Here is a 27,882-nt window from a genome sequence, read left to right on the forward strand (position 1 = left end):
CTGGACCTTCGGGTTTTCCCCTAGAGAAACATCTAGTCGGGTCCTTGCTCACGTTTGAATTAGGCTGGCGTTTGCTGTTGCATGGCGGCCCTTGACGTCTCCTGGATGTTCACCTCTTACCGGATGTATGACTTGCAGATGCTCCCTCCCATTCTCTGGGCCGCCTCCCACTCTGTTGATCGTGTGCTTTTGATGCACAGAAGCTTTTCATTTTGATCAGGACCAGTGTATCTATTTTTTCCTTTATTGCCTGTGCTTTGGGGGACAAGAAATCACTGCCAAATCCAATGTCACAAAATTTTGCCCCTATATTTCCTTCTAAGAGTTTTATAGCTTCCCCGTTACGTATATGTCTTTGATCCATCTTGAGTTAGTTTTTGTATATGGTGTGAGGTGAGGGTCCAGCTTTATTCATTTGCATGAGGATTCCCCGTTGTCTCAGCATCACTGTTGAAAAAACTGTCCTTTCCCTGTTGAATGGTCTTGGCACCCTAGTGGTTTTTTAGTTGCTATTTAACGTCATTCTCAGTAAAAAACGATTTTTAAATTCAAAATACAAGCACGAACTTTTCTGTTCCCCTTGATATTGTGCAATGTCAGTATTCAATACCAGTATATGGACATTTAGCTCAAACCAGAACCACCAAATGACACAATTCATATTTCCTTGCGGGTACGTCAGGTGTGTTTCCTTCTTACTGGAGCAGTGGGCTGCATTTCCCACGGTTGGCTGCCATCCCCCACGATCTCCCAGAACCTTCCTCACCAAGAAGTAGCTCGCATGTCCCTGCCCTGGAACCTGGGCGGACATCAGTGACTGCCTTGACCAGGAGCAGAAGCGACTTCCAGGGGTAGATGATACACATGCCAGCCACACCCACCTTGTTCTCTTGGGACACTTGCTCTTGGAACCCAGCCACCATGCTGTGAGGAAGCCCAACATGGAGAGGAACCCAAACCCAGCTCATGTCCCGCTGACTCCCAGCCACAGCCATGTGGCCAGGCTGACCTGAAAGTGGGCCCTCCTGCCGAGCTCCGCCCACATTGCACATTCCAGGGCAGAGTAATTGTCCGGTGGGGTTGTTGGGAGCCATACGTTTGGGGGAGACGTTGTTTCACAGCAGCTGATAACTGGTGCGTGGAAGGCTGGACTCGCGTCCTCCAGCACTGCAGATAGCCGTGGCTGCCGTCCACACACAGACAGAGGGGCCAGGAAGAAGTGGGCAGACTCGGGACGTGCTCTGGGGAGGGGGTTTGCAGGACAGATGGGACTGGACATGAGGGGGCAGGCGGCAGACCGGGAGGGCTGTGTGTTGAGGGGATGGCAGGGCTGCTGGCTGAGCTGTCGCGTTCTGGGAGAGGACCAGGCAGGGAAAGGGGTGTGTGGGATTCACTCTGGGGCACCCCCGGGGAGCAGTGAGTTGGGTTCTGGGTCTAGAGTTTGTGGCCAGGTGGTCCAGTTGCAAGTAGGGAAACAAGCCATGTGTGTGGGCAAGATCTGTCCCTCCCAGTCAGTTATAGGCTGAATTGTGTCCCCCCTCCCCCAGAACCTCAGACCCTGTTTGTAAAGAGCATCACTGCAGATGTCATTAGTTATGATGAGCTTGTCCTGGAGTAGGGTGGGCTCCCAGTGCAATATGACCTTATAAAAGGGGGACATCTGGACACGGACACACAGGAGGACGACCCGGGAGGATGATGGCAGAGATCGGGGGACGCTTCTACCAGCCAAGGAGCCCCAAGACTGCCAGCGACCCCAATCGCAGCTTGGGCGCGGTCTGCGGCAGGGTCCCCCCAGAGCCTCTGGGAGGAGCCAGCCCCCCCACACCTCCGTCTCAGACGTCTGGCCTTCAGAGCAGGGACACTGTTGAAGTCGCCCAGTTTATGGCTCTTTGTTAACACAGCCCCCAGGAAACTGACCTGGGCCTCAGTCTCCAGCTGCCAGCCGGGGTCAAGGGGAGGAAGCTGCCCAGTGGAAGCCGCCCAGATGCACCGGGTGACTGAGTTCTGCCCCCAGCGCAGGCAGGTGGGGTGGGGAGGCCTGCCTCAATGCTTTAGACGTGGGGCACAGCTGTCTGTCCAAGCAGGATCCTCACCCCGCACCCAGGGGGTGGCATATCAGCCAGCGTTCGTGTCTGCGCCAGAGAGCCAACAGTTTCCAGGGACAGACAGACATTGATTGAGCACCTGCTGTGTGCTTCACACACGTTTCAAACATGACCACAGACAAGCTTCTATTTGTCCTTCAAAGCCCAGTTCAGGGGTCACCTCCCCCTTGAACGCTTCCCTTTAGCAACGTCCAAAGAGAAGGGGAAGATCCAGATCAACACCCTGTGTGACCTGGGTTCCTTAGCATCCTCTTAATTTCCACTGTGGGGCCCTAAACAGAAGGGATGGAGCTGTGAGCACCTGAGAATCTGCGCCCTAGCACTCAACACTGGCTCTAACGCACAGTAGGTTCTTCATAAATATTTGTTAAGTGAATCAACAAACCAAAGTTTGTTCTAGTGGATTTGGTCCAGTGGAACTGAGCTGAGTCTCTGGGTTTGCTCTTAAGGAGACAAACAAGACCTCATTTTGCTAAATACGAGGAGAACGTGGGCTGTTGGTGCCCTGCCGTGGGTGCCAGTTGGACACCAGAGTCGAAGGGGAAATCTAGGAGGTCCTCGTGGAGGAGGGGACATCTGAGAACAGTCTTTGAAGGACAAATTGGTTCAGCCTGGGGTTGAGGAAAAGAAGGACTCTGGAAGCAAGTGAGGTGGTGGGGTACAAGACTGTTTGGGAGGCGAGAGGGGCCTCCCAGAGCCCCCATCACAGTCCCTGCCTCCCACAGGCCCCATCCTCACTGCCCTGGATGGTTAATGGGCCACTGCTCCCATGTGCACCTAATGGGGGGCCTCTGGGGAACAGAAGGTGTGACTGTGGGCGGTGGGGACCCTCTAGGCCCCCCATCGGCACCCTGGATGTGGCTGCTCCCCAGGATGCACTGGGCTGCCCCGGCTTTCCAGTGGATGTCCCCAAACTCCCCCGTGACCTTGGGCGACCCTGTGCCCTGCTCTGGGCCTCAGCTCCCCATCTGTTCAATAAGGGGGTCACACCTATGCCCTGGGGACGCCCCTCCAGTTCAAGCCCACAATGGATGGTTTGCCCTTCACCGTGCTCCGCGGCCCTCCGTCACGCTGACCCTGACGCTGGCCTGGCCAGTGCCTCCGTCCAGGGTCCCTGCCAGGAAACAAGGGACCCGGCGGGGCGGGGCGGGGCGGGGCGGGGCGGGCGGGGGCGGCAGCCTTGCTCAGTGCGCATTTATGCCCCACCGCAGGTTGTTTGTTTTCATAACCAATTCAATATTTAAGACGCGGCCAGCCGCCGAGGAGCTCTCGGGCTCCCCCTTCCTTTGTCTCCACCGCTCCCCTCCGCCCCCCGCACCTCCTCTGACAAACCCTGCGATTCTGATGGAAAATTCATTAGTCTCTCCCTCCCCTTCCCGCGTTCCCAGGCAGCTCCGCGCCTGATGTGTCTGCCTCTCCATCCTGATTATCTGGAGACGCCAATTTCAAAGAGACATCTTAATAGTGATGTCAACGAATTAATTAGATGTGTTAATGAGCTAAAAGCAACCCAAATTAAATTAATGCGGCAATAAGCACAGACAGCAAAATTAGCTCCGATTTCTCTGAATGACTCTGAACTGTACACAACGCCTCATCTCGCTAGAACATCACCATCCCCCAAAGCTAATCAAGAACCGGGCGCAATTAACTGCTTAATTACAAACAGGCACGCACACACACGCGTGCGCGCACACACGTGAACACGCCTTCAAGAAATTCGGCCGGCGGGGACAGTCCAGCCTGGGCCAGCGTGGGGGGGTTGGGGTCATGAATGCCCCCCAAAATAGCACCCACCACCTGCACACGGCCATCCACCACCGGGCCCTGATCTGAACCCCACAGAGAGCGGGCAGAGGGGCCTGGCCGCGAGGCTCCGGCGTTCCGTTGCGGGATGTGCGTGCTGTGGACCACGTCAGGTGGCTGGACCGGGCCGGGGGTTGGAGGGGCAGCTGGAGTGCTCCTCCAGGGCCCCTGGGCCTCTACCTGGGGGCGCAGGATGGCCAAGGGGGAGGGCCACGGGAAGAGGGAGCAGGGAGGAAGGAGAGCAGGGGGAGGGAGGAGCCCAGTGCTGACTTGTTTATTGCTTGCATCAGAATCTGAGTTGCAACTAAAAAGCTAATTGTCCATCCGGCTGATTTCCCACCGGGCAGGGAGAGCTGCTAATAGCTTCGCAAGCGGCTCAGGTATCTGATTAGCTGTAATTGCAGCTAGAGACAGGAGAGGGGTAAGGACAGAAGTGGAGAGGCAGGGGGAGACCCGGGGCCAGATGGATGGCGGGGTCCCAGGCGTGGAGGGCACCAGGCAGGTGCAGGGGAGGAGGGACCAGTGACCAGAGGAGGTGAGGAAGGAAACAGAGGTGATATGGCGGCGGGGGGGTGGGGGGCGGCTCCCCCAGCAGCCTCTCCGAGGACCAGACCCCCATGTATGGATCCGGGATCCATGATCCAGGAGTGGCAGGATCCCCAGCCTGGATCCTAAGGACATGTCATCCCAAGGGAGGCCTGCCAGGGTGCCCGCATCTGTAACAGGGGGCACAGGGGGGCCTAGCCGGGCCCTGCGTGATGGCTGGGCCATGACCCAGAGCCCCAGGGCAAGGAGCAGGCCCAGAGCTGTACACAGTCGGGGCCAGCAGGCAGTGGGCCTGGACCCCCACCCGGCTCCCACCCTCCCACCTTTGAGAGCGATGAGTTTAGTCTCCTAAGTCAAAGATGCTTTTTGTTCATTTCAGATCAGGGTGATTGATTCGGGGAGAGAAGTAAGGAGCTGATCAATCTGGCCCCTCCAGGCCAGCCCACCGGGGTGCCCAGCCCCCATGGAGAATGGCTCTTCCCAGAGCAGGGCATGGGGTGGTGGTCCCTGGGAGAAACCACAGATGGGGGTTGGGGGCAGGGGGCACAGGCCTCCTCTCCCTCTATGTCCTTCCCTCTTCATTCACCCGCTGGTCTGTTTTTCAACTGATTAATTCATTTAAACTATATCCATTTCCATCCTTGCTCCACACTGGGAACAAGGCAGCACAGCCTCATTAACCCGTGGCTCTAAGCTGCGCCCCTCGTGGTGGGCACCAAGCCCCCAGGACCCCCGATGGCCATCCCTGGCCTTGCAGAGCTCCTGGGCGCTGGGTCGGGAAGGAGAAGTCACAGCCCCGTGGCAAGTACACTAATGGTGTAGAGCACAGGGCGCTGGGGCCCCAGAGCACCCCACTGGGGCACAGGAGAGTCCCCGGGCAGTGGCTTTGGGGGGTGGGGGAGGGCAGCTGGGGGCACGTTCCCTGGCCGGAAACCTAGGGGCTGCTGCTTAAGGAGACATCAGGGACTGGGGGACCCTAAAGAGCTTGGCTTCCACATGCCTGTGAGCACATGCAACCACATAATCCTGCAGGGAGGTGGTGGGCTGTTGATCAGACCCTCGGCCGGAAGTTATGGGGAACCCGCCCCCAACTCTACTCCCGAATGCCAGTCAGTCCTCAACCCCCTGGGCCTGCAATTTCAAACACAGAGAACGAGAATCACAAGCATGCTTTTAAGGAAGGAAAAGGCTCAGGGTCTTCAGGGCCACCCAAGCCACAGGCCCACAGATGTGGCACCATGAAGTTCTCAGGAGGGCAGGCAGGGTCGTGCCCACCCCAGGTCCCAATTCCCAGGCTGGGTGCCTGCTTCATGTTACAGGTGGGGAGAGTGAGGCTGAGGGTCGTTGGTCAGGGTCACGGAGGTGCTCTGCTTGCTCTCCTCAGTGCCCAGCCATCACCTTTGGATGTTGTTACAGGAGTTTTACCTCCCAGCAGGAGAAAAGGATTGTTTTGCTCAGGCAAGTGCTCCAGTGAGTTTTCCAGTCCCTGAGCAGGGGTGAGTCCCAGAGGCCCGCTGGGGGCAGGGACAACAGGGTGGGAAGGGCGTCCTTGACCCGCTCTCCCCTCGGTGGCCCCCCTCGGTCTCCATCCTCTGACTCAGGGCAGGGCGGGCGCGGGGGCTGGGGGCTTCTGTGCGCACCCGTGTGCTCACAGACAGGTGCGTGTGCACGGCACGGCCGGGGGAGCAGGCTGGTGTCGTGTCAGGCACACACCTGGAGGCTGCCCAGGCCCCACAGCCCACACCAATTAGGAGCTCACTTTACATTATTTTAATTTGTCTCTGGGGCCCTGGAAGCAAAGTCATGCGATTATTATTATTTTTTTTTTGGCTGGAAACTCCAGCAGCCATTATATAAATTACATATAATTGAATCCATCAGAGGCAGTTTCTCTTAAACAATCATGTTTTCCCTTTCCCAACAACTGGGCCACCCAGTCCTCAGAACTTGCCTCAGGGCCCCTGGGAGGAGGAGGAGGGTCCCCCCCACCCCGTACCACCCAGGCCACCTCACCTGAGGGGGGTGGGGGCCTTGGAATCCATCCCTCATGGGGTCCACCTGCTGCTGCACCACTGGCTTGCTCTGTGACCCGGTACAGGTGGCCTAACCTCTCTGAGCCTCCATAGTCTCACTGTCAACCTGCTGGTGTGAGGTTTAGAGAACAAGGCCTGGAAGGTTCTCAGCGCGCTGCCCACGCAGAGTTTTGTGCTCAGAGAACTCGGGTGTCCAGACACCCTGGAGTGTCCTCTGGGCCCAAAGCACGGGCACCTAGTAGGTGGGGGGTTGGCTTTAATCAGGTACAGAAAGACACATGGACACAGAAAGGAGTGTCATGAAGGAAGAGTCTGTGTTATCCTCACAGTCCCCTGGAAACAGCAGGCCACACACACACAGGGCAGGAGGTGGGGGTGGGGAACGTGGGACAGGGTGGGCAGGCCTAGGACTGGCTAGTGTGAGTGATCTCAGCGGGCTGTGGGGCACGGGGGCCATCCCTGGTGTCTGGGGTGATCAGAGCAGGCAGATAGGGCCCGGGAGGTGAGGGCTCCACAGAGGAGGGCTGCGTGGGCTGGTTTGCATTTGGAAAGTGTGCTCTCGTCTCTGGGACTCTGCTAATCAGGGGGGCAGTCCCTCCAGGGTCAGCAAGGCCCAGGTGTCAGAACACCAAACATGCAGGCGATAAGAAAGCGCAGTTAATACAAAGGGAATCAAACGGATGCCAGCAACCCATGGGATGGCCGCATCCTGCTGGGGGTGCTCAGGCCTCTCCCCCCAGCTTCGTGGACAGCACTATCGGAGCCTGAGCGGAGGACATTGAGGCCCAGTGATGGAGGCAACTTGCTTGAGGTCACCCAGGGAATGTGCTGGGCCAGGGTGACCTCACATGGGGTAGACGCCAGGCTCCTGGTCTGTGTCAGGGTCCAGGGCAGCCCCATCTGTGGTGCACTGGCGCCTAGCAGGTACCCGGTAAGCACTCACTCTCTGGGTGAGCTTGGACAAGACCCAGCCCCTCCCCAGGCCTCCGTTCCCCCGTCCGTCCCTTGAGGGAAGCAGTGGTCAGGCCAGGGGCTCAGGCTGGAAGACGGCACACACCATCTGCCCTGGCACCCTTGCTCTGGGAACATACCCCATCCATACTCTCATGCATGGGAGCCGGTGGGTGGGGGCCCAAGCTGCTCCCCGCACCCCACGTAAGGCACCAAACACCCGACAACAAACCACACGAGGGCGGGTGGACGACACCGTGGTCACGCCCTCCATCGGCACACCTGGTGGCCAGCAAAAGGGACCATGCAGCTCTGCAGGGAAGGGGACATGGCTTAGACCAAAAGGACGCAGGATGCCGCATGACACGCCGTCACTGTGGGGAAGGCGGGAGGCTTCCTCGAGTCCTTGTACAACCGTAGAGCGCTTCTGGACACACGGGACACCGAAAACAACAGCCGAGGGACTGGCGGTCTGGGGTCTAAGGTGGACAGGAAGCATTTGCAACTCATCCCTTTGTACTGCCTGTGATCGTTTTTACGCCAGCTACCTGTATTACTTAAGCTTTAAGCACTTCTGGGTATATATTCAAGAAAACTGAAAATGTACATCCATGCAAAAATTCGTACACGAGTGTTCATGGCAGCATGACTCACCATAGCCGAAAACGTGGAACCCACCCAGATGTCCACCGACTGACGGATGGATACACATGGTGTGGTCTGTCCACACGAGGGGAACCACTCAGCCATAAAAGGAATGAAGCCCTGACACCCACCCCAACGTGGGTGACCCTTGAAGACCTTCTGCCCAGAGACAGAAGCCAGTCACGGGGGACACACCTCATACCACGAGTCCTTTACGGGAGATGTACCGCACGGAGAAACTGCGGGCACAGGGTGGTGGCCTGGGAGCAAACGGGGGGTGGCTGCTAATAGGCTTGGGGTTTCTTCTGGGGTGATGAAAGTGCTCTCAAATCAGACAGTGGGGGTGGTTGTGCAGCTCTGTGACCACACTAAAAACACGCAGGTGCGCTTTAGACGCGAGAACGGGACGCTGTGGTGCCTGGATGTCCGGGGTCTGCAGTGACAAAGCACCACAAACCAGGGGATGTGGAAAAGCAGGAATGTATGGTCTCACGGCCCTGGGGGCCCCAAGTCTGAGATCCAGGTGGCAGCAGGGCGTGCTCCCTCCGAACGCTGTAGGGGAGGAGCCCTGTGGAATCGTTCCCAGGGCCGCGACAATGCTGGGCGATGCTTGGCTGTGGCCACATCCCTCCTCCCTCCGCCGTCTGCACGTGGCCTTCTCTTCTTACAAGGACACCGGTCATGCCAATGACCTCGTCTTAGTCTGATTACCTCCGCGCAGACCCTTTTCCAAGAAGGCCACGTTCACAGAGGTTAGCACCTCGGCGTCTCTCTTTGGAGGCACAGTTCAACCCATAGCTTATGTGACTTTTATCCCAATAAAGCCGTTATTTTTCTCAAAAGTTGTAAGCTATAAAATACAAAGAGAGAGAGAAGGAACACAGGCTGGCCATGGTAGGGAGCGGGAGCCTGACCGGCTCTGGGCGGCACTCACCAGGTGCTCCTGAAAACGGCAGCGGTAACAAGGACACCCCTGGCCTGCGTGCCCCCCCGCCCCCGCCCTCCCAGGGGTCCCCACTCCTGGCCTGGCCCCCAGCCCCTTCCCCCTCCCCACCACAGGCCTGTCACATGCCCACATCCCCAACTTGTGAAGTAACAACCTGTCACACGCACAACCTCTTTGCACCCAAAACGTTCTCTGATCTGTGTAAGCGGCTGGATGCTGTGCGGCTTGATATTAATATCTTTTGTTTGTGTGTCAGGGTTCTGCAGAATCTAATTAAGGCGTGTTCTCGGCGTATCCGGGGTGTTCAAACAACTCCGCGGAGCAGACGATGCAAGCTGTTGACCTGCACAGATAAACTGTGCTTATGGAGGATCCGGGGGCTGTGGGCGGGGGCTGCTCGGCTGTTCTTTTCTGCCGGGGCGCCGGGCCTTGCCGCCTGCCGCTCGCCCCTGTGTGCGGGCGCCCTGGCATCTTCTTTGGGGGTGCTGACCACAGCCGTTTTCTCTTATGTATTTCTGTGTATACACACATGTGCACATGCGTGCACCGCACACGCAAGCTAGGCCCCCCAGGGCGAGTGACCTGTCTCAGGACTGTTGTGTCTCCCGTGAATGTTCCGTGCACAGATGAGGGAGCTGAGGTCTTGGTGCTCCCTGAGGGCGCGTCCCTTAAGGTGGGACCTCAGGGCTGCCTTCTAGTAGCCATCAGGTACCAGAGAAACCCACTTTGGGAGGGCGGGACCTGGGCTCGGGCGGTCAGGTGACACACAGGCCTGCCCTGCAGTCTCCAGGGCCGGCCCAGGTGAAACTCATCCCCCCTGGACAGATGGGAAAACGAGTCCAGAGAGGTCAGGGCCTTGTCCAAGACACACAGTGGACTGGCGGCAGTGCGGGGCCTTCCTGACCCTGCAGGCCACAGCTGGGCTCCCTTTTAAGGAATTCACTTAAGCTCAGACAGGACCAGGAGGCCAAGGCCGGGCATAAGTGTCCTTCAGTCCGAGGGCAGCTTTGGGACCCCCCGGATCTGGGGTCCTGGCCCCATCTGCCAGTGACCTTGGCAAGGTCTGCCCTTCTGCACCCTCAGTTACCCCCCTGGGAGATAACAGGGCCTAGCAGGCAGGCTGGTGAGAACCTTAGGGTAGTGAGATCTGCCCATCAGCTCCTGCCCTGTGCTCCGAGCTGCCACCATCACTGCCCTGCGGGTGGCTGGGCTATGTGAGGTGCACACGGGACAATGCCCACTCCAGCCTCCATCCCAGCTCAGGGCCTGCCTGCCCCCGAGTGTGGCCAATTACAGCTGCTCGCTCATGTTGGAGGGATGTGCTCTGGGCTTTGCTCTGCCCATCTGCAAGTTGGGGAGAGGACTTGCCCCTGGCCTTGATGTCCCCCAGACTCTGAGTGCCCTGAATAGAGAAAACTGGAGGCCAGGTCTGCTGAGGGACAGGTAGGGGAAGGCTCCAGGCCCTGGGGCGGCAGGGTGGAGCAGGCCTGCGGAGGGGGCAGGAGGCTTGCAGACAGCCTGCACCAGCAGTTCCGGGTGGAGCACGGGTTTGGGTAAGGGAAGCAGCGTGACCGGTGGGCAGCGAAGTTCTACCCCCGTGTGTGCATGTGTGTAATGGATGCGCAGGCACGCGGCTTACGTGTGCCTGCAACCCGGTGCACCTGCAATCTGTGCACAGGGCACATCGTGTTCAGGACCTGCCCCGCGCCGCTTAGGAAACGCCGCAGCGCCACCTGCCGACCGCGCTCCGGGCCACAAGGAGGGCGGGAGGCTGGACGCGAGGCCCCGCCCCTCCGCCGGGCCCCGCCCCGAGGCTCCGCCAGGGCCGCCCATCTGCCCCAGGCCCCGCCCCTCCACCCGGCCTGCCCGTTTAGCCCAGGCCCCGCCCCATAGACCCCGCCCCTCCGCCAGGCCCGCCCGTCTGCCCGCGGCCCCGCCCCTCCCGTCCGAGGCCCGCCCATCTGCCCGCGGCCCCGCCCCGTCCCGTCCCCTTGGGGCGCAGCCCGGGAGGCAGGCCCCGGGAGCCCTGACCCTATGGTTCCCCCAAGAGGCAGGCAGCCGGGTCTTGGCTTTAGGGTCCAGCCCGAAGTGGGCACAGACGCACCCCGGGAGTTCCATCAGCGCGCTCACCGCGTCCCATCATCTTACAGATGAGACGAGGAGGAGTGGGCTTTGAGCCCCCGGCCGGGCGCGCAGCGTGCGCTCCACAGGACCCGTACACCGAGATGGGTTTGTTACCCGGTAATTAAGCTGTTCACAGCCGTGAACGGGTGCGACCCTCACACGGCTTGGCAGTAGGCGCGTTGACACCCGTTTCACAAGCGAGGCGCACAGGTGAACCTGTACCTGGAGGTGTCCGGGCAGGACGCACCTCGGCCGCGGGCGCGCCAGCACCCCACACGAGCAGGACTTGGGGGCAGAGGCCGGGACTGTCAGGACGTCGGAGACTGGGGAGTCAGGAGCAGGGCGGGCTCAGGGCCACGTCCTGGGCCGGACTGGGAGGCAGGGCCCCTGGTTGCAGCTGCCCTTCCCTGAGTGGCCTCAGTCTCCCCGACCGTGCAGTGGGGGGGTGGGGGGCTGGTGTCCTTTCTCAGGGTCTGCCCCCTCCCCTTGCAAACAGCGCTATTCCAGGAATCCAGCAGGGACTGGGCTGGTGCAGAGATTAGGGGTTCCCCTGCTCTCTCCCCCTCCAGCCCCCCACAGCCCCTCCCTGCGCCTGTGGCGGTCCCTGATGGGGAATCTGAGGGCCTCTGTCCGCCACAGCTCCAGCCCCCACCCCGAGGGGAGGCATCTCCGGGGATGAGGGGCTGCCAGGGACAGACGGTCCCAGCCTGGGTGCCGCAGAGCCTGCTGCTGTGGAAAGCCTCTGCCAAGCACGTGGCAGGCCCTGCACTCGGTGGCACCTGGGGGTGGGGGAGGCTGTGCAGAGGGAGACCCTGAGGCGGGCAGGGGAGGACAGTAGCCAGCCTGGCTCAGCAGTGCCCCTGAGAAGCATGACCTTGGGCAAGTCCCTCTGCCCGGCCTCCTCCCACAGCCCCCAGGCCTCTGCTGTCCCAACTCTCCCATACACCCCCATGTCACTAGGGGCCCAGTCACACACAGCTCCCTGCACACCCTAGCTGGGACGCTGCCTTGGGCAAGTCACTTCGCTTCTCTGAGCCTTAACGTCCTCATGGGGAGAGTGGGCTGACCTCCTGGGCTGGTTCTGGCCCCGGTGTGGGGCCAGAACCAGAGCCTGGAGCAGAAGAGGGCAGGTCTGCAGCCCCTGGCCGGACCGCAGAAGATCTCAGGAGGCCTTCCTGTGTTCTGTACAGCATCGGGCTCAATGTTACTGCTGGCCGCTGCATCCAACTGGCCTGCCAGCCAGGCTCAAGCGCCTTCATCAGCCCCATTTTACAGGTGGGAACATGGAGGCTCAGAAAGGCCATGTGATTTTCCCAATGAGGTGAGGGGAACAAGTTTCCAACCCACGAGTCAGCTGTAAGCAGAGCCTACCATGGGCCGCTGTACCCCAGCCTCAGGCCCAGGGGTCCCCCAGCCTCCATCTGGCCTGGCCTGGACTCTGGGACCCTGGGAGGAAGGTCCAGATACTTCACAGATGCTGGGAATTGGCTTCTCCTCCCAGAGAGGCACAGCCAGGCCTTCAAGATCTGTTTTACAGACAGGCAGCCCAAGACTGGGGCACAGGGGCCGGAAGCCAAGAGTGCGTTTGTCTCCAAAGACCAGCGGGCTGGTCACGCCGTGGCCCCGTTGCCCACAGCCACGCCCTCACAAGGATACACATGCGTGCCCCTCCGAGGTCCCGGCAAATAGCAAGAGTGGGGGTCAGGGACCTGCTTTCCGCCGGTTGGGTGGGGAGGAGTGTCAGAGCCCCCACAGTCTGATCCCGGCCCCGCTCGGGACAAAAGGCCTGAGACCAAGATGGTTCAGACCCAACAGTGATGTCTCTCCAGGCTGTAAGCACTTGTCGGTTCCCTCCCAGCCCATGTGCGCACATACGCACACAGGTGTGCCCAGGCTCACACCCACCCACCCACGCACCACAGGTGTGCCCGCTTTTGTAGATCAGGCGCTGGGCAGCCCGTACAACCTACCAACGTCCATTGCAGTTGTTGGATGCGTGGTGGGGGGGTGGATGGAGAGGGAGGGACCGATGGACGGCGGGTCTTGGGGGGCCGGTTAGAGGAACGAAGGGAAGAAATGCACGGCTAACACCCCCACGGCTGGGGAGTGGAGGTGGGTTCCTCTAAGTCCTGCCACACTTAACGGGGAAGAAACCGAGCAGGAGGCGGGAGGCACGGGCGGCCCGCAGGGCTCTCAGCCGCGCTCGGGACCTGTCCTCACAGGAGCACCTGCCTGTTGTAGGCAGCACAGGTGGTGTCAGCCCAGGCTCACAGACCCTCCGAGACCCCCGGACGGGCACCTGGCCCTGCACGTCCTGCAGTCTGGTCCAGGGCCGCACGCCTCCTCCCTGGGCCTGCATGCCAGGCCCCCGTGGCCTGGGGACACCCCCACCCCGTTCCACCAGCTCTCCCGAGACCCCTCACCACCTGGGCCGGACACAAGGTGCTCAGAAACAAGGCGTGCCGGGATGAGCCCAGCAATCCCCCCACCAGGGCTCTTCAAGCGCACCGTTACACGGAAGTTTGTAATTAAACACTTGAGCACCATCAGACTTCCCAGCACGCTGCCTGATGAATTAATCAGGAGGACGCCAGACCCCCAGGTTTGCGTCCTCTCTGCTGAGTGTGGAGTGGTGGCCCTGAGCCTCCCTGTGGGGGGAGATGTTGTGGGGGGCAGGGTGTGACAGGAGCAGACCCAGCTCTCACCCCGTGGCCCTCTGCAGGTCCCCCTCCAGCTCTGTCAGCAGCCCCCCAGCCACCCAAACACGCGGAACAGAAACGGGGGTCTTCCTGGCCCACTCCTCTCCACCCCCACCTCCACGTGTTCCACATGTGAACCCCCCCGACCGTGCGCTCTTTGTCCTCGGCACCCCAGCCCCTCTCCCGCTGCCCTCCTGCCCCCGAGGCCTGCCCCCACCCTGAAGTGCCCAGATTCAGCCACCCCCGCCCACCCGTGGTCTCCTGCTGCACCTCCCCAGGCAGCCAGGCTCATCCTCTCAAAACCCAGATGTGATGATGGGGCTCTTCCTCCCAAAACCCAGAGCCATGAGGAAAACCCCAGATAAACCCAGATCGAGGGGCATTCTGCAAAACACCCAACTGGTACGCCTCAAAACTGCCGACGTCATCAAAGCGAGGAAAGTCAGGAAACGGGAGCCCAAGGAGCCATGACGCCATGTCACGGGGGATCCTGGACGGGGTCCTCAAGCAGAAAAGGGGGTGAGGGAAACAGGAAATCTGAGTAATGCACAGGCTGTACTTCTGGGCATGAACCTGCTGGTCACCCAGAGGTGACCAGCGGACCACAGGGTGGGAGGACGCCACAGGTTGCGCAGGTAACCTCCATGCTGTCTCTGCAACTTTTCCGTAAACCTACACTATCCTAAAATAAAAAGTTTATTTTAAAAAGAGAGAGAGCATACTCTGGTTTCTCTTCAGATCGCATAAATCTTTCGCCTTTTACTAAAAAGAGAGAGAGCACGTACAAGAGATCTGCTTGAAATACGGAGAAACGTTGACATCTGTTTCATCGTGGTGGCAGGTTAATGGGGATCTGCTATATTGTTTTCTGCACTCCTCTGTGTGTAGGAAACATTTCATAACTAAACACATAAGAAAAAACAAACCCAGATCTAGCGCATCACCCTGGCCTGAGGCCCTCCCAGTTCTCCATGGAGCCCTTAGCGTCAAGTCCCAAACCCTTAACCCAGCCCACGAGGTGGACGGGGACCCTCCCGCCCGCACGCTGCCTCCGGCACCACTCAGGGCTGGCGCCTTCCAGTCGCCCTGCTCTGGCCCCTGGACCAGATCCCAGCCTGCAGCTCTAGTGGGTCCGGCGCTGGGAGGGAGGGTGCCGGGTCCTGCCCCCACGGGGTCACCTCACCAGAGGTCACTGCACCATCCCCGCTCGGCTGACTGCTCCCGGGTGGGACCCACAGTCAGGGCTCTCTCCCACACCGGCAGGGAAACCGAGGCCGAGAACGGAAGGACCCTCTCCCAGGGGTTCGGGGACAGCTCAACCAACATTTGCTCCGCTTGTCTTGTAAAACTCACATTTCACAGAAACACCCACATGTGTGAACATGTGTGTGTGCACGTGCACACGGGTGTAATCACGAGTGTGCACACGCCAGGGCTGGGGGTCTGTGGTGGGCTGCTGGCCAGGTCTGTGTTACTTACAGCACACACGTGTGATGTGCTGGGAGCCACAGCCTGACGCACGGTGGGGCACGTATGGGTCACACTCCCCGCCGGGCAGCACGAGGACGGGCAGAGTGCTCTATTCCCATGTGGACGCACACGCGTGTGCGAGGGCAGGCTGGCCGCGGTGGGCGTGCCGCACTGGAGACGGCGCGCGGACTGCAGGCGTGGCTGGTGCGCAGTGTGTGACATGCGCTGGGTCTACGTTTCCAATGTGATCAATACATAGCATCGGGGACGCCATAGTAATCAATCAATCGAGGGACCAGTCAGTTGACTCATTCAGCAAAATGATGTTGAGCCCTGCTATGTGCCAGGCCCTGGGGATACAGCGGTGAAGGGATCCAGTCCCGCCATCATGAGACTTTCATTCTGTGTGTTTGGGGGGGGGGCTCTCACAATAAACAAGCAAACGTGCGATGTCCTGACTGGAGGTGGCCCTGTACGCATAGGAACGCAGGAGGGAGAGGGGATGGGAAGTCCCGTGGGGAGTACGGGAGGCCTCAAGGTGCTGAGGGAGCCAAGCAAGTACTCCAGGAAAGCAACATTCCAGGCAAGGAATAGCAGGTGCAAAGGCCCTGGGGCATGGGCACGTCTGCCCTGTTTGAAAACAGCAGAGAGGCTGGCATTGCTGGAGCAGAGCAAGGGGCACCAGGAGACTGGTGAGGGGGGCTACTAACCCCACGGCCTCCTGGCTGACAAGCCCTCCGAGACAGCTGCAGTCCTAGGCCACAAAAGGCCAGGCTGCTGGAGTCTGATGGCTGACCGGGCGGGTAGGTCCTAGGTATCCTGAGTGCCAGGTTCAGAGGTCCTTCGGGCTTGGTGAATGTCCTCCCCCTCCCTGTCACCACAGGACCAGCAGGGAAATGGTGCGTGGGCAAGGGGTAGGGCAGGAGGGGCAGCCAATTGTCTTCAGAGTCTATGCAGCTCAACTCCCATTGTACCAAAGGGAAACTGAGGCCCAGAGAGCATAAGTATCCCCCAGATCTTCCAGAACCTCAGGACAAGCTGTTGGGACTACCTGTTGGGTCCCCTGCCTCCCTGGCCAGGTGTGGACAGGTGGGTAGGCGGGTGCAGGGCTCACCTGGTGGGCAGGTGCCCCCGGGCACAGAAGTGTATTTTGATGAGAAAACTTGGCCAAAGCACCAGTTGGAGCTGAAGGCCCTGTGAGGCCCGCTGGGCTTCCAGAAAAGGAAACCGGGGCCCAAAGAGGGCCTGCCCCTCCCCTAAGATGCTATAGTGCACCTGGGCCAGACTGGGTCCTCCACCTTCCCACACTGTCCCCCCAGTCTCGTGACAAAAAGAAATCTGGGCCGGGGGCTGCATCCCACCCTGGACTCACCCCACCCCAACCCCCGAGGAACAATTTACCTTTCAGAGCTGGTCCAAGATATTAATTAAGATAAATCTACCTCAATTTTGAGATTCTCTTATCATGTAATTTATCAAAATTATGTTAATTATTTCTGTAGGGCAGCAAAATTATTACCTCTTTTGTGTCTGATTTGTATTAATATTCATAATTTAATAATTCAGCATCCTGGCCATCTGGTCCGGGAGCAGGCTCCCTTCCCTCCTCCGGTCCCAGCCGGAGCGTCCCTGTCCGGTGTCCCCAGGGCCCGGCCCCCCCTCATCCCCTGGCCTTCCCGCCGTCCAACCCGGCGGACGCGGCCCCTGCCCCGGGCCTGCCCGCCCCGGTGGCCCCACGCCGCCCGCGGCGCCCAGAGGTTCGAGCACAGGTACGCGCAGGCCATCGCCACCCCCGCTTGGCAGGTGAGCCAAGCTGAATTGACATTTTCCACACTTTGTGAGTTTTACACTGTAATTTGACATAATTAATGCCTACATTACTGCTGATAATTTAGCTAGTTAATTAAACTCGGAGGAGATAATTAAGGAAAGGCTACTGCTTGGATTGCTAATTGTTTTTGTCATTATTTCAGGGGGCCGACAGCTGCCGGCTGAGTCATCCTGTTTTGTCAGCTGATGGGTCATGTGACACGGGGGTCCCCTGGGGTCCCCCACTTCCAGGGAGGGAGGCGTGCAGCCGGCTACCTGGCTGCTGTCTGGAGCCCCGCCAAGAGCCAGGCGCTACTGGCTGGCCCCCCCCCCCCCCCCCTCCTCCCCCTCCTCCCCCCTCCCTCCCCCCCCCCCCCCCCCCCCCTCCTCCTCCCCCTCCTCCTCCTCCCCATCCTCCTCCTCCCCCTCCTCTACTCCTCCCCTCCTCTACTCCTCCCCCTCCCTTCTGCTCCTCCCCCTCTTCCCCCTCCTCCCCCTCCTCTCCTCTCCTCTCCTCCTCTCCCTCCTCCTCCCCTCCTCTCCTCTCCCTCCCTCCCCCTCTTCCCCCTCCTCCTCCCCCTCTTCTCCTCTCCCTCCCTCCTCCTCCTCCCCCTTCTCCCCCTCCTCCTCCCTCTTCTTTCCTCCCCCTCCTCCCCCCTCTCCTCTCTCTCCTTCTTCTCCTTTCTCCTCCCCCTCCTCCCCTTCCTTCATCCCCTCCTCCCTCTTCCCTCTCCAACCCTTCAACAGAGCCCCTGCCTGAGCGTTCTGGCCCAGGGTCACATGAAGGTCAGCCTAAACAAGCCACAGGAGGAGAGATTCCTCCTGGCCTCCACATCCAGGGGGTGAAGCGTCTCTGGCAAACCGCAGCCTTCTGCAGTGGTCAGACGGGAGGTGGGACTTCCTGTTGGCTAGATTATCCCTTGTCACAGACAAGGCCTGGGAGGGCAGGGAGAGGGTGGGGTGCGGCGCGGACCCTGCTTCTCCAGACCTCTGAGGTCTGAGGAACAGAAGCTGTGCTTGGAGAAGTTCTCTGCGTTGTGCCCCCCTGGCCAGCCCTCCCCAGGCCGCGTGCTGCACACACACACCCCGCCGCCTGGTGGCAGGCAGACCTGAGCCTGGAGCCCCCACGCCTGCCCCTGCAACCAGCTGTCGGCCGTCACCCGTGGCACCTCCCGCACACTGCACAGCACCGTGTCCCCAGCTTCCGCCCAGGGCCCTGCTTGCGGCCACACGACAGAGCCGATGCCGGCCCCGTGGGAGGGCTGGGGAGCGTCAGGACGGATGCCAAGCCCAGGGCCCACGCCATCCTGGACAGGCTGGGAGGCGGGGTGACAGGGTCAGCATCAGGTCCCCGCCTCCAAGGAGCTCCCTGTCCCAGGTGGGACTTGGGACTCACGGCGCCACAGCAGCCAGCTTGAGACCATGAGGGGAGATACGGCTGCCTTGCCGAGGCTGGCAGGGCAGAAGCAGGGAAGGCGCCTGGGTCTCTGCTGATGGTCTGTTGATGTCAGTGAGCCGTGATTCAGCCAATCTAGAACGTTCTTACGTGTAGGCCTCTTGTTCTGGCGGATAATAAGCCAGGTTGTTTGAGTTTCTTTGACCTGAATGTTCTGAAAGCCAAGCTGAGCATCCTAACGGTTGTGCATCCAATGATGCAGCCCTTTATCCTTACCTGCGGTGCCCCCAGCAAAAGGGCGGTGTCTTGCACATGCCATCTTGTAATCATATTACCATCTTCATGGGTGGTTTGCGGGGAGTCCTGAAAACTCAAGATTTTCTCCTGCTAAGCCTTCTACCTCCTTTTTCACCCCTGGCAAGAGCTTCCACTTCAATCACGAGATTGGCTTGCCCACCACGGCAAGGCTCCAGCTCGTGGAATGCTCCATCAGTCTGGCTTTGGACCAAAGTGGCCCCTTAGCAGATCCCAGAGTCCCTTCCTTGCAGCTTTCCCACTGGCCGCCTTCAACGAGACCCTCCCCTCCTCTCCTGTATGACACCGAGAGACACAAAAAGTAGTCCACTAAGCCTGGTATTCTGTTTTCCTACCATGTTCCCAACCTTCTGAGCTGTGGTCTGGGACCCTGGGCCTCTTGGGGTCAGCTGGGTCTCCTTTGATATGGGTGCCCCCCAATGATCTGCTTCCCAGCCCGAAGGGCAGGGTCCCACTGCCCAGTGCCCGGCCATGTTTCCATAACTTACCACACCCCCAGTCCTGGAACCAAATTCCATAACAGCTAGGACCCTTTCATCCACACATACCAGAAAACCTGAGAAAAACTTTAAGCACAAAAGGGGTTGTTACCCCTATGTAGTGGATTGAATGCTGCCCCCCAAAACATCGAGTCCACTCAGAACCTCAGAGCGCCCAGAACCCTGTATTTGGAAATAGGGTCTTTGCAGATGATCAAGTTGAGATAAGGTCATTAGGGGGGGTCCTAACCCAGTGTGCCTGGTGTCCTTCTGAAAAGGGGTCATTTGGACACAGACATGCATGCAGGGGGAAGGCTACATGCCCACCGGGGCAGAGAGGGGAAAGAAGAAGTAGAAGCCGGGAGAGAGGCTGAAACACTTGTCCTCACAGCCTCAGAAGCAACCAGGCTTGATGACACCTTGATTTCAGACTTCTAGCCTCTGGAACTGTGAGCAAATAAGTTTCTGTTATGTTGAGCCACTAAGTTTGTGGTACTTTGTTATGACAACCCGAGGAGACTCATATGCCTTAAGACAAGAAATCCAGAGATAAGGAGGTTTTAGGACTGGCTAATTCAGTGAGTCACTCACTGATGTCATCAAAGACCCAGGTGTCTTCATGTTTCTGTCCTGCCATCTTCAGCATGTCAGCCATATTCCCCCTCATGGTCACAAAGTGGCTGCTGCAGCACCATGCATCCCAGGCAGCCAGGATGGTCAGCAAAGAAGAGCGTATGCCTCCCTGGTGCCTCCTATATTAGGGATGTGGATGGCCATGATTGGCTTGTACTAAGGATGATTCATTCTCTGGGCTCAGGGAGGGGGGCACGTCTGAACAAAATAGGGAAAAGCAGCAGTATCTGTGGGGATGCACGCCCAGGGCCCTGTGAGTAAGTGAGTGGCAGATGGGATTGCAACAAGAGGAGGCAGAAGGGAATGTGGTGGGGGGCGGGAGTGGGGCATGGGGTAGAAACAGGTCTGTGGGGTGGCCAGGCCGCTGATCCTCAGCCCTGCATGCTTCAGGTCCGGCCGCCCTCGCCACGGGACAGCCCGGCTACTGGGCTCCCAGCAGCACCACCCACAGCTGCCCCGCATCACAAGGGTGTATCTTCAACTCACCCCTCCAGGGCTCAGCCCAGGTGGGCCCCACACCTGACAGAGCGGGCATTTGCCTCGGTGAGTGTGCTGATTATGCTGTCCATTATGGGGTGCACTGTGCCCCCAAAAGTTGCCTCTGATTCCTAGCCCTGGTCCCCGTGAACGTGAGCTTACTCGGAAGCAGGGACTCTGCAGGTGTGATGGTTAAGGGGAGGTCAGGCTGGAGCAGGGTGATGTCCTCACAGAAGGGGGAGCGTGGACATGCACGCAGGGAGGAGGCCATGCGGCCACGGAGGCAGAAGTTGGGGTGATGCAGTCACCAGCCCAGCATCACCACCAGGAGCTGGACGAGGCAGGAGGGACCCTCCCCTGGAGCCCTCAGAGGGAGCGCGGCCCTGACCCCTGAGCTCAGGCTTCTGGCCCCGGGACGGGGAGATGATCAAGTGTGCTTGTTTGAAGTGCCCGGCCTGGCGCTCCGTTCCGGCCGCCCCAGGACACTGGGAACCCCCAAACCCACTCTCCCTGCCTCCTGGACACAGACGCCAGGGCCGGCCCCCAGCGCCCGACGCCTCCATCCACAGATGCAATCACCCCTTCCAGAAAGTTCTCCCTCGTAAATAAATGAGGTTAGAAATGGCCCGTATGGAAATATAATGTTGTTAAAACCACTGATTAAGTTTTACACAACTGTGTGAAAGCAAACGAAAAGGTTTTAGCTTTTTAATTTAAGAAAAGAGGAATATGATATAATTTCAATTTGTGATAAGATAAGATGTTCTCGATATTGCAGCTTCAGTTGGATTACATCCGAATGTACTTTGTAAAGTGTCAGGCCGGCCGCAGATTAAGGTGTGTGTGTGATATTCTTTATTAACAATGTAATGGGCCACGTTTGCTCTATCCGTCTTCATCAGCATTTCCGGCCCACCTGGGAGACCTCGTTAATGCGGACTCCAAACCCCCAGGCCCAGTGGGGGAGGCTGGGAGGAGACCCCCAGGTGGACCGGCACGCAGGCGGGGGTCCCGGGAGGCAGGGGAGGGAGGTCCCAGCCTGCATGAGGCAGCATGCGGAGGGCAAGGTCTGTGGCACAGTTGGGAGGAGGAGGAGCCGAGACCCCTGTCCTCTGGCCACAGCCCTGCTGGTGGGTTAGGAGCCTACTGGGTCCCGGGGACATGACCTGAACTTGCGTCCACGGCCCAGTGTTCTGGGTACCTGGGGCTCCAGGACGCCCTGAAACCCCCTTTGGGGTCTTGATGAGCCCCCGACCCAGCGGCGTGCATAGTCCTAGGCGGGAAGCAAGGCACCTGCCAGAGGAAGGGAGGCACCAGCTCCGGCAAGGCAGGCTGCTGGGTGAGCAGACCCGGCCCCCGGCCCCAGGACCTTGTCTGTGGCCACGATGAAGGGGCAGCTGGCTCTGGGGTTGGGGGGCCCAGGAGGGACACGCGTGGGTGGGAAGAACCCAGCTCAGACCCAGGACACTGCCCTTTCCTCCCGGGACCCCCAGAAACACGGGTGTGGAGACAAGTCCACACAGAGATTTCATTTGCGGGGTGACCGTGGCTCCCGCCTGGGCCCAGCCACACAGGGTCCCTGCGCCGCTGGGGAGTCTGATCTGCTGCCTGCATCCTCCCAGGTCAAGGCCAAGGGCAGCCAAACTCAGGCCCCGCCACTCCTGACGTATGACCCTGGGCACTCCTCTGTGACTCGGTTTCCCCTCTTGTCAAAGGGACAGAGTGCTGCCTAACACTCCCATTTCTGTGGAGAAACTAGGTGCTCCCCCATGGCCCCCTCTGCTAGCTCTGCCCAGGCCTGCCCCCTCTTCCTCCTGCCTCTGTCCCTGCTGTGTGACCCTGGGGAAGACCCTTCCCCCCTCTGGGCCTTGAGCCCCTTCTCTAGAATGGGAGGGGGTCGCAGGAGCTGAGGTGCCGTCCGTCCACGGGAAGAGCCAAGCCAGCCTCACCCGTCACAGCCTGACATCCCGCATCTGGGGGGTCCAGCCAGGGCAGGGCCTGAGGGAGGGGGGTTGGGCCGCATCAGTGGAGGTTGCAGGGGTGAGCTGTGGCGGGGGCTGTGGGGGACGGGGTGCCCAGAGTGACCCGCGCTCCAGGACGTCCTGGGCCCCCAGAGCACGGTGCAGACCCTCACGTGGGCAGGGGGCTGAGACACCCCAGAGACCTTGAACCCCTGCCTGCGTCCCTCCGTGTCCCAGGGGCCAGGTCCAGGCCCCACCTAACTTGCTGTGTAGCTTCAGGGGGTCCCGCGGCCCCTCTGAACCCGTTTCCTTGTCTGAGAACCGCAGCTTCTCGGGGTCTCCGGCGCCCCGTCCCTGTCGGGTGGCCCTCTGCCTCCCCCTGGTGGTGAAGAGCCTACGCGGCTGCGGGCCTGCGGCCATGCCTGGGCGGACCTCGCGGGGCGCCCAGGTCTCTGCTGGACGGTGGGGCAGACCCGTCCAGGCCGCCCTCCACCACACAGGTCTCACCCTGGGGCCTCTGCTGAGAAGCGCCCATGGCGCCCAGCGCCCAGGAACGACGCCAAGCCTGCGTGGCCCACTGTCCGCTGACCGCTCTGGCGGCCGACCCCTCCACCACGGGGCCCTCCCGCCTCTCCAGTGGGGGGTCCTGCCGCGATGGGCGGGCCAGCAGGAGCCTCGAGTTCCTTGCCCCCCCGCCACCGCCGCTGGTCCAGACACACTCCCATGACCACACGCAGCCCCTCTGTCCGTCACCAGAGGCTCAGAGAGGGCGGGGCCTGAGCCGGGCAGCAGACGGGGGGGGGGACTGCAAACCCATCTCTGCACCAGGCAGCCGCCCTCCCTGTCCCACATCACACCCTGACCCCGGGCCCCGAGTCCCCGGCTGAGACCCCCCAGCACCCCGTAAACGCAGCAGGAGCTCTGTGGGGACCTCAACATACTCAGCCAGGGACCCCACCTGCCACCAGGCTGGGGGGCGTTGGTGATGTGCCGCTGGGGAGGGTCCACCAGGACCGCCACAATGGGCCCCCACAGTGGCTGGAAACAGCACAGAGACAAATGGGGGGACTGAAGCCCACAGGAGAAGTTCCTCTCCCGGGGCACCCGAGCGAGGGCAGTGCGGGGCAGGGACTCGGGGTGAGCTGCGGCGAGGCTGCTCCCCTTTGGCCTTGGCTGCCCCCACTGTGCCCTCTCTCCACCAGACGTGGGGAAGGGCGGCGAGCCCCACGCCCTGCTGGCACCAGGCCCGGGACTTGGAGTCCTTCTCCGTCCCAGGGCACAGCTCACCTCCGCCCCAAGGCCAAGGTCACAGATCTCAAGTTTGGAGATCCCCACTTGGGGCCAGCTCCTGAGGGCAGTTGGCACAGACCCGCTCTGTCCCCGGCTCCCGGCGTGCAGCCAGGCCAGGAAGCAGCTCCAATGCCCACCTCAGAGGGTCCGGGCCAGTCCAGAGAGGGTCAGAGCCTGCTCAAGGCCATGGGCACGTCTACACCGGTGCATAACTGGAAGCTGGCCAGGACCTCCAGGCCAGGCGCCAGGCCGCCTGGGAGCGCGTGGTGAACAGGAGAGGGAGCCCAGGCCATCACGTGGTCACTTTCTTTATTGTGGTGGCTCAGACCCCATGGGGAGGGGTGCAGGTCCCCACCCCCATGTTCCCACTCCCACGGTGCCCACCCTGCCCGAGCCAAGGGCACAGGTCCTGCAGCCAGCCAGGCGGCTCACTCGGGGGTCCTGCTTTTGCTCCTCAGGGACCAGACCCTGGACAAGCTGAACTTGGACTTCTTCTTCTGGTCCCCGCTGCTTTTCTGGAGGTCTGGGTGGGGGATGGACACTGAGGACACTCGCCACCTCTCGGCCACTGTCCCTGCCACATATATCCCTGCCGCCCTCCCGTCGAAGCCCTCCCTGGGCCCCAGAGCCTGGAGGAAGCCGGGTCCCGAAAGCAGCCTTCCTGTCCTCGGGCTGCATCTGCCCTAGGGCCCCCGCCCCTCCCACCTCTGCCCCGGCCCCCCCATTACCCAGACTCTGGATCATGTTCTGTAGCATCTCGTCCTCCTCTTGCTCTCTGAAACAGGAGCCGGGCGGCAGTGAGCGGCCTGCCCGCGGGGACTCACAGCCGCGCCCCCAGCCCATCTGACACCGAGGCAGTGCCTGCCCTCTCTGGGCCCAGACCCTTGTCGGTGGCACGGGGACACAAGGGCCCTGGGAGGACCTGGACCAGGGCTCTCTCAGCTCACTTAACCCGTTCAACAAACTTGGCCACAAACCCTGTGGCCTTGACGGGTCCCTCATTTACACACAGGGACAGGGACGCCTGGGATGGTCACAAAGCCGGCGGCCCAGTGCAGCTCCAGGAGACACAGGTGGCTGGGGGTATTTAAGGAAAAATAAAATCTGCCGTTCCGTTCCCCTGTTGCATGGGTCACAGTGAGCCACTTGCATCACGGAATGTTCTAGCAGCAGGTGCTGACCCCTGACGGGTCAGGGACACGGGGCTCGAGGGCTTTGTCCGGGACAACCTCTAAGGCAGGCTGCCTGGCTGGGTCTGCCCTTGGCCTCAGGGCCCCTGCAGAATGCACACAGGGGGGCGGGGGGTTCTCACTCCCCTGTGCTGACGGTGGGGACAGGCTCTGCGCACGAGGTGACCAGCCAAGGCCCGGCCTGGGGAGCCGGGGTTCTGGCACGCCCTCACCTGAGGCGGTCCTCCTCCAGGAAGTCCACGATGTGGCTCCGGTCCTCCACCGTACTGATATACTGCTGCAGCAGATCCTCCTCGCGCTGCTGGTCCTTGAGGGACTTCAGACCCTCTGCAGGGACAGCCCGCCTTCAGCGGCAGCCCTGCCGCCCCACCCTGCTCAGGGACACAGTGTCCCCGGAGGTGGGGGAAGGGTCTCGGGGGCAGTGGGCACAGGGTCTGCTCATCTGCCAACGCTGGATGGACGGATGGACGGGTGGATGGGTGGGTGAACGAACGAATGAATGAGTGACTGAGTGGAAGAACGGCCACATCGGACCCCGAGCGCCACTGGCCCCGTCGCGCAGCAGGAAGGCAGAGGTGGGACTGCCAGGCCCTCAGCCCCACCACCCACAACACCCACAGGCCGTGCTGGTCAGGCCCTACTGCCTGCAGTCCCCGCTCTGCAAGCACAGAGAGGCTGAGTGCCCCGGCCAAGGACACACAGCCTGGAGGCGAGACGTGAGACTTGACCCTGGGCAAGCGTCAGCCTTTCCCAAGGGCGGCCGCCCAGGCGGCCGTCGGGAGGAGAGCCCGCACCCACGCCACCCCCGGGGCTGAGCGCCTCCCTCCCCCGGCCGCGGTTCCCCCGGGGTGGGCGGGACGCACTGGGCTTGGCCATCAGCTGACGCAGCTCCCCCTCCAGGTCCAACTGCTGCTCCACCAGGCGCTGGTCCCTGGCCCTGCCGAGGTGACGCAGGCGTGAGGCCCGGCCCGCCTGGCTGGCCTCCCCCATGCCTGAGCCCGGCGGGCGCCGAGAGGAGGCGGCCGTCCAGGAGAGGGCCCTCCGGGCAGAGGTGGAGCAGCTGGACCCCTCACTTGTGCATCAGCTCCGACTCCTGCCGCAGCAGTAGCTGCTTCTCGTGGATGAGCTGGAACCACTCCACCATGAGGGTGTCCTCGGAGGCATCTGCGGAGAGGGGGCGCCAGGATGGGTCAGGCCAGGGTGGCCCCAGGGGGAAGCTGGCTGAGGCCGGGCCGGAGCACTGGGCAGGGCGTCGGCTCACCCCCCTCAGCGGCGCGAAGACGCTTCTCCAGCTCCACGCCCCTGAGCTCCAGGGCGTCCAGCTGGCTCTCGATGTTCTGCATGTGCCTCTGGATCTCTTCCGGGGGCATGTAGTCAGGGTGCAGCTGGGGACGAAGGGCCGGTGAGGGGCCATGGGAGATGCCGGGCCATGCCCCAGAGGGCTGCGCTCCCAGCACACCTGCACCCTGGCCTACTCACCCTGGCACGGTTGGTCACTGCCTTGCCGGGTGGAGCGGGGACACCAGCCGAGCCCAAGGGCCTCCCTGCTGAAGGCGAGACGAGTCTCCTGGGCCTGGGGGCATCAGGCCCAAAGCTGCGCCGATCCCACCCCACCTGCCCGGCAGCCCTGCCCCCTCCCAGCAGTGCCCCACTGGTGCCCAAAGCCAAAGCTCACAGACAGATCCAGGCACCATTCCCACCGGCCTCCATGCCCCCCGTCAGCAGCCCGGGCACCCCAAGAGCAAACACTCCACCATCACCAGGTAGATAGGAGCAGGGAACCCTGTCCGGTCCTCCCTTCCCTACTGGTGAGCAAGGGTTCAGGGATGGGGTCCTCCAGGTCCCCCGCCCCAGCCCAAGCCAAGCCTGGCCACCCACGGGTGCTCCCCTGCGTGCCTTCCCTCCGCTCTGAGCCCCATAAGCTCCTCATCCTCCTGCAAACCCCACCAGATGCCCCCTCCTCAGATGAGCCCCTTCATCTCCAGCCCAGCTAGAAATGGGGGCTGGGGTCTCGGGGCTGACCTGGTTTGCCCTGAGCAGAGAGCTTCCCTTTCTCCTCTTCCTTCCAGCTCTGGGCTGGGACTTCCTGCCCCGAGGGCTCAGAACGAAGCCAGTTGGCAGAAACGTCTAGGCTGGCAGAGACGGCCAGCTTCCTGCGGCGGGATGGGGACGGGGACGGGGACGAGGAGGCGGCTGCCCAGGGGCAGGGGACAGGGCCACATGTCAAGCTGGCAGATCTGGTGTCCTCCCCCCAACTGCTTCCCTGAGTGGGGGCCACCGGCCAGCACAGGGTCAGTCCTCACAGCCCCGTGCCCACGTCCGCCCAGGGAAGGCCAGCGTCTGCATCCTCGACAACACAGGGGCAAACGAGTCCAGTGGGCCGGAGACCGGCTCAAGGCCATGCAGGAAGTGACATGAGGGCTGGACATGGGTCCGGGGGTGGCACTCACACGCACATGCAAGTGTAAAGGCACACTCATGCACCCACACTCACGCCCAGGCTGCCACCCCAGACACCAGCCCCTCCAGCACCACGGGGCCGCGTTCCCGGGCTGGGCATCTGGAGCCCCCGGGTTCCCACCCAGCATTACCCGAGGGGCTGGGCCCGGGGCTAGCCGCGCCCGCTGTCCTGTCAGGCCGAAGAGGGGTCGGGGGGACGTGGACAGGCCCCTCGGAGCTCCCACGGACCTTCCCAGGTGCCTCACCCATCCGAGGCTCTGCCAGGACCCTAGACAGAGGGCAGGAGGTCAGCTGAGGGAAGGATGGGCTGCCCCCACACCCAGGTGCAGACAACCTGAGGCAGGGAAGGAGCTCATGGTGCCTGACCGGCGGTGACCCTCCTACAACACAGGTGTGTGTTCCCGTGAGTGCTCACCTCTGTGGGTGTGAGCACCAGCTCAGGTCCTCACAGCTGGTGCAGGACCACGTCCGCTGCCCGCCCCCGGCCACGCACTGCTACGGTGCACACAGGGCGGCTGGTGTGATTGCCCCCCCATCACTCAGG

General features: G+C 61.3%; 1 protein-coding gene across 4 annotated transcripts in view; it reads right to left on the bottom strand.

The window, feature by feature from the left end:
- Positions 1-23,980: 23,980 nt before the first annotated feature.
- Positions 23,981-27,882, bottom strand: part of MICALL2 (MICAL like 2) — a 21,257-nt gene continuing 17,355 nt past the window's right edge. For 2 of the 4 annotated variants that reach the window (XM_034988233.1, XM_034988235.1), the window contains 8 exons: positions 27,470-27,606; positions 26,358-26,425; positions 26,140-26,263; positions 25,952-26,042; positions 25,742-25,815; positions 25,091-25,205; positions 24,417-24,463; positions 23,981-24,211 (listed from right to left, as the gene is read on the bottom strand). In XM_034988233.1, coding sequence (XP_034844124.1) covers positions 24,117-24,211; positions 24,417-24,463; positions 25,091-25,205; positions 25,742-25,815; positions 25,952-26,042; positions 26,140-26,263; positions 26,358-26,425; positions 27,470-27,606 — 751 coding nt within the window. In that variant the 3' untranslated portion in view covers positions 23,981-24,116. Of the gene's footprint in view, positions 24,212-24,416; positions 24,464-25,090; positions 25,206-25,741; positions 25,816-25,951; positions 26,043-26,139; positions 26,264-26,357; positions 26,426-26,900; positions 27,072-27,469; positions 27,607-27,882 lie in introns of all 4 variants that reach the window. The other 2 variants (XM_034988236.1, XM_034988234.1) reach the window with 2 other exon arrangements.

The sequence above is a fragment of the Mirounga leonina genome, unplaced genomic scaffold (assembly GCF_011800145.1).
Source record: "Mirounga leonina isolate KUSES-001 unplaced genomic scaffold, KU_Mleo_1.0 Mir_454, whole genome shotgun sequence".
In the NCBI taxonomy this organism is placed as follows: domain Eukaryota; kingdom Metazoa; phylum Chordata; class Mammalia; order Carnivora; family Phocidae; genus Mirounga; species Mirounga leonina.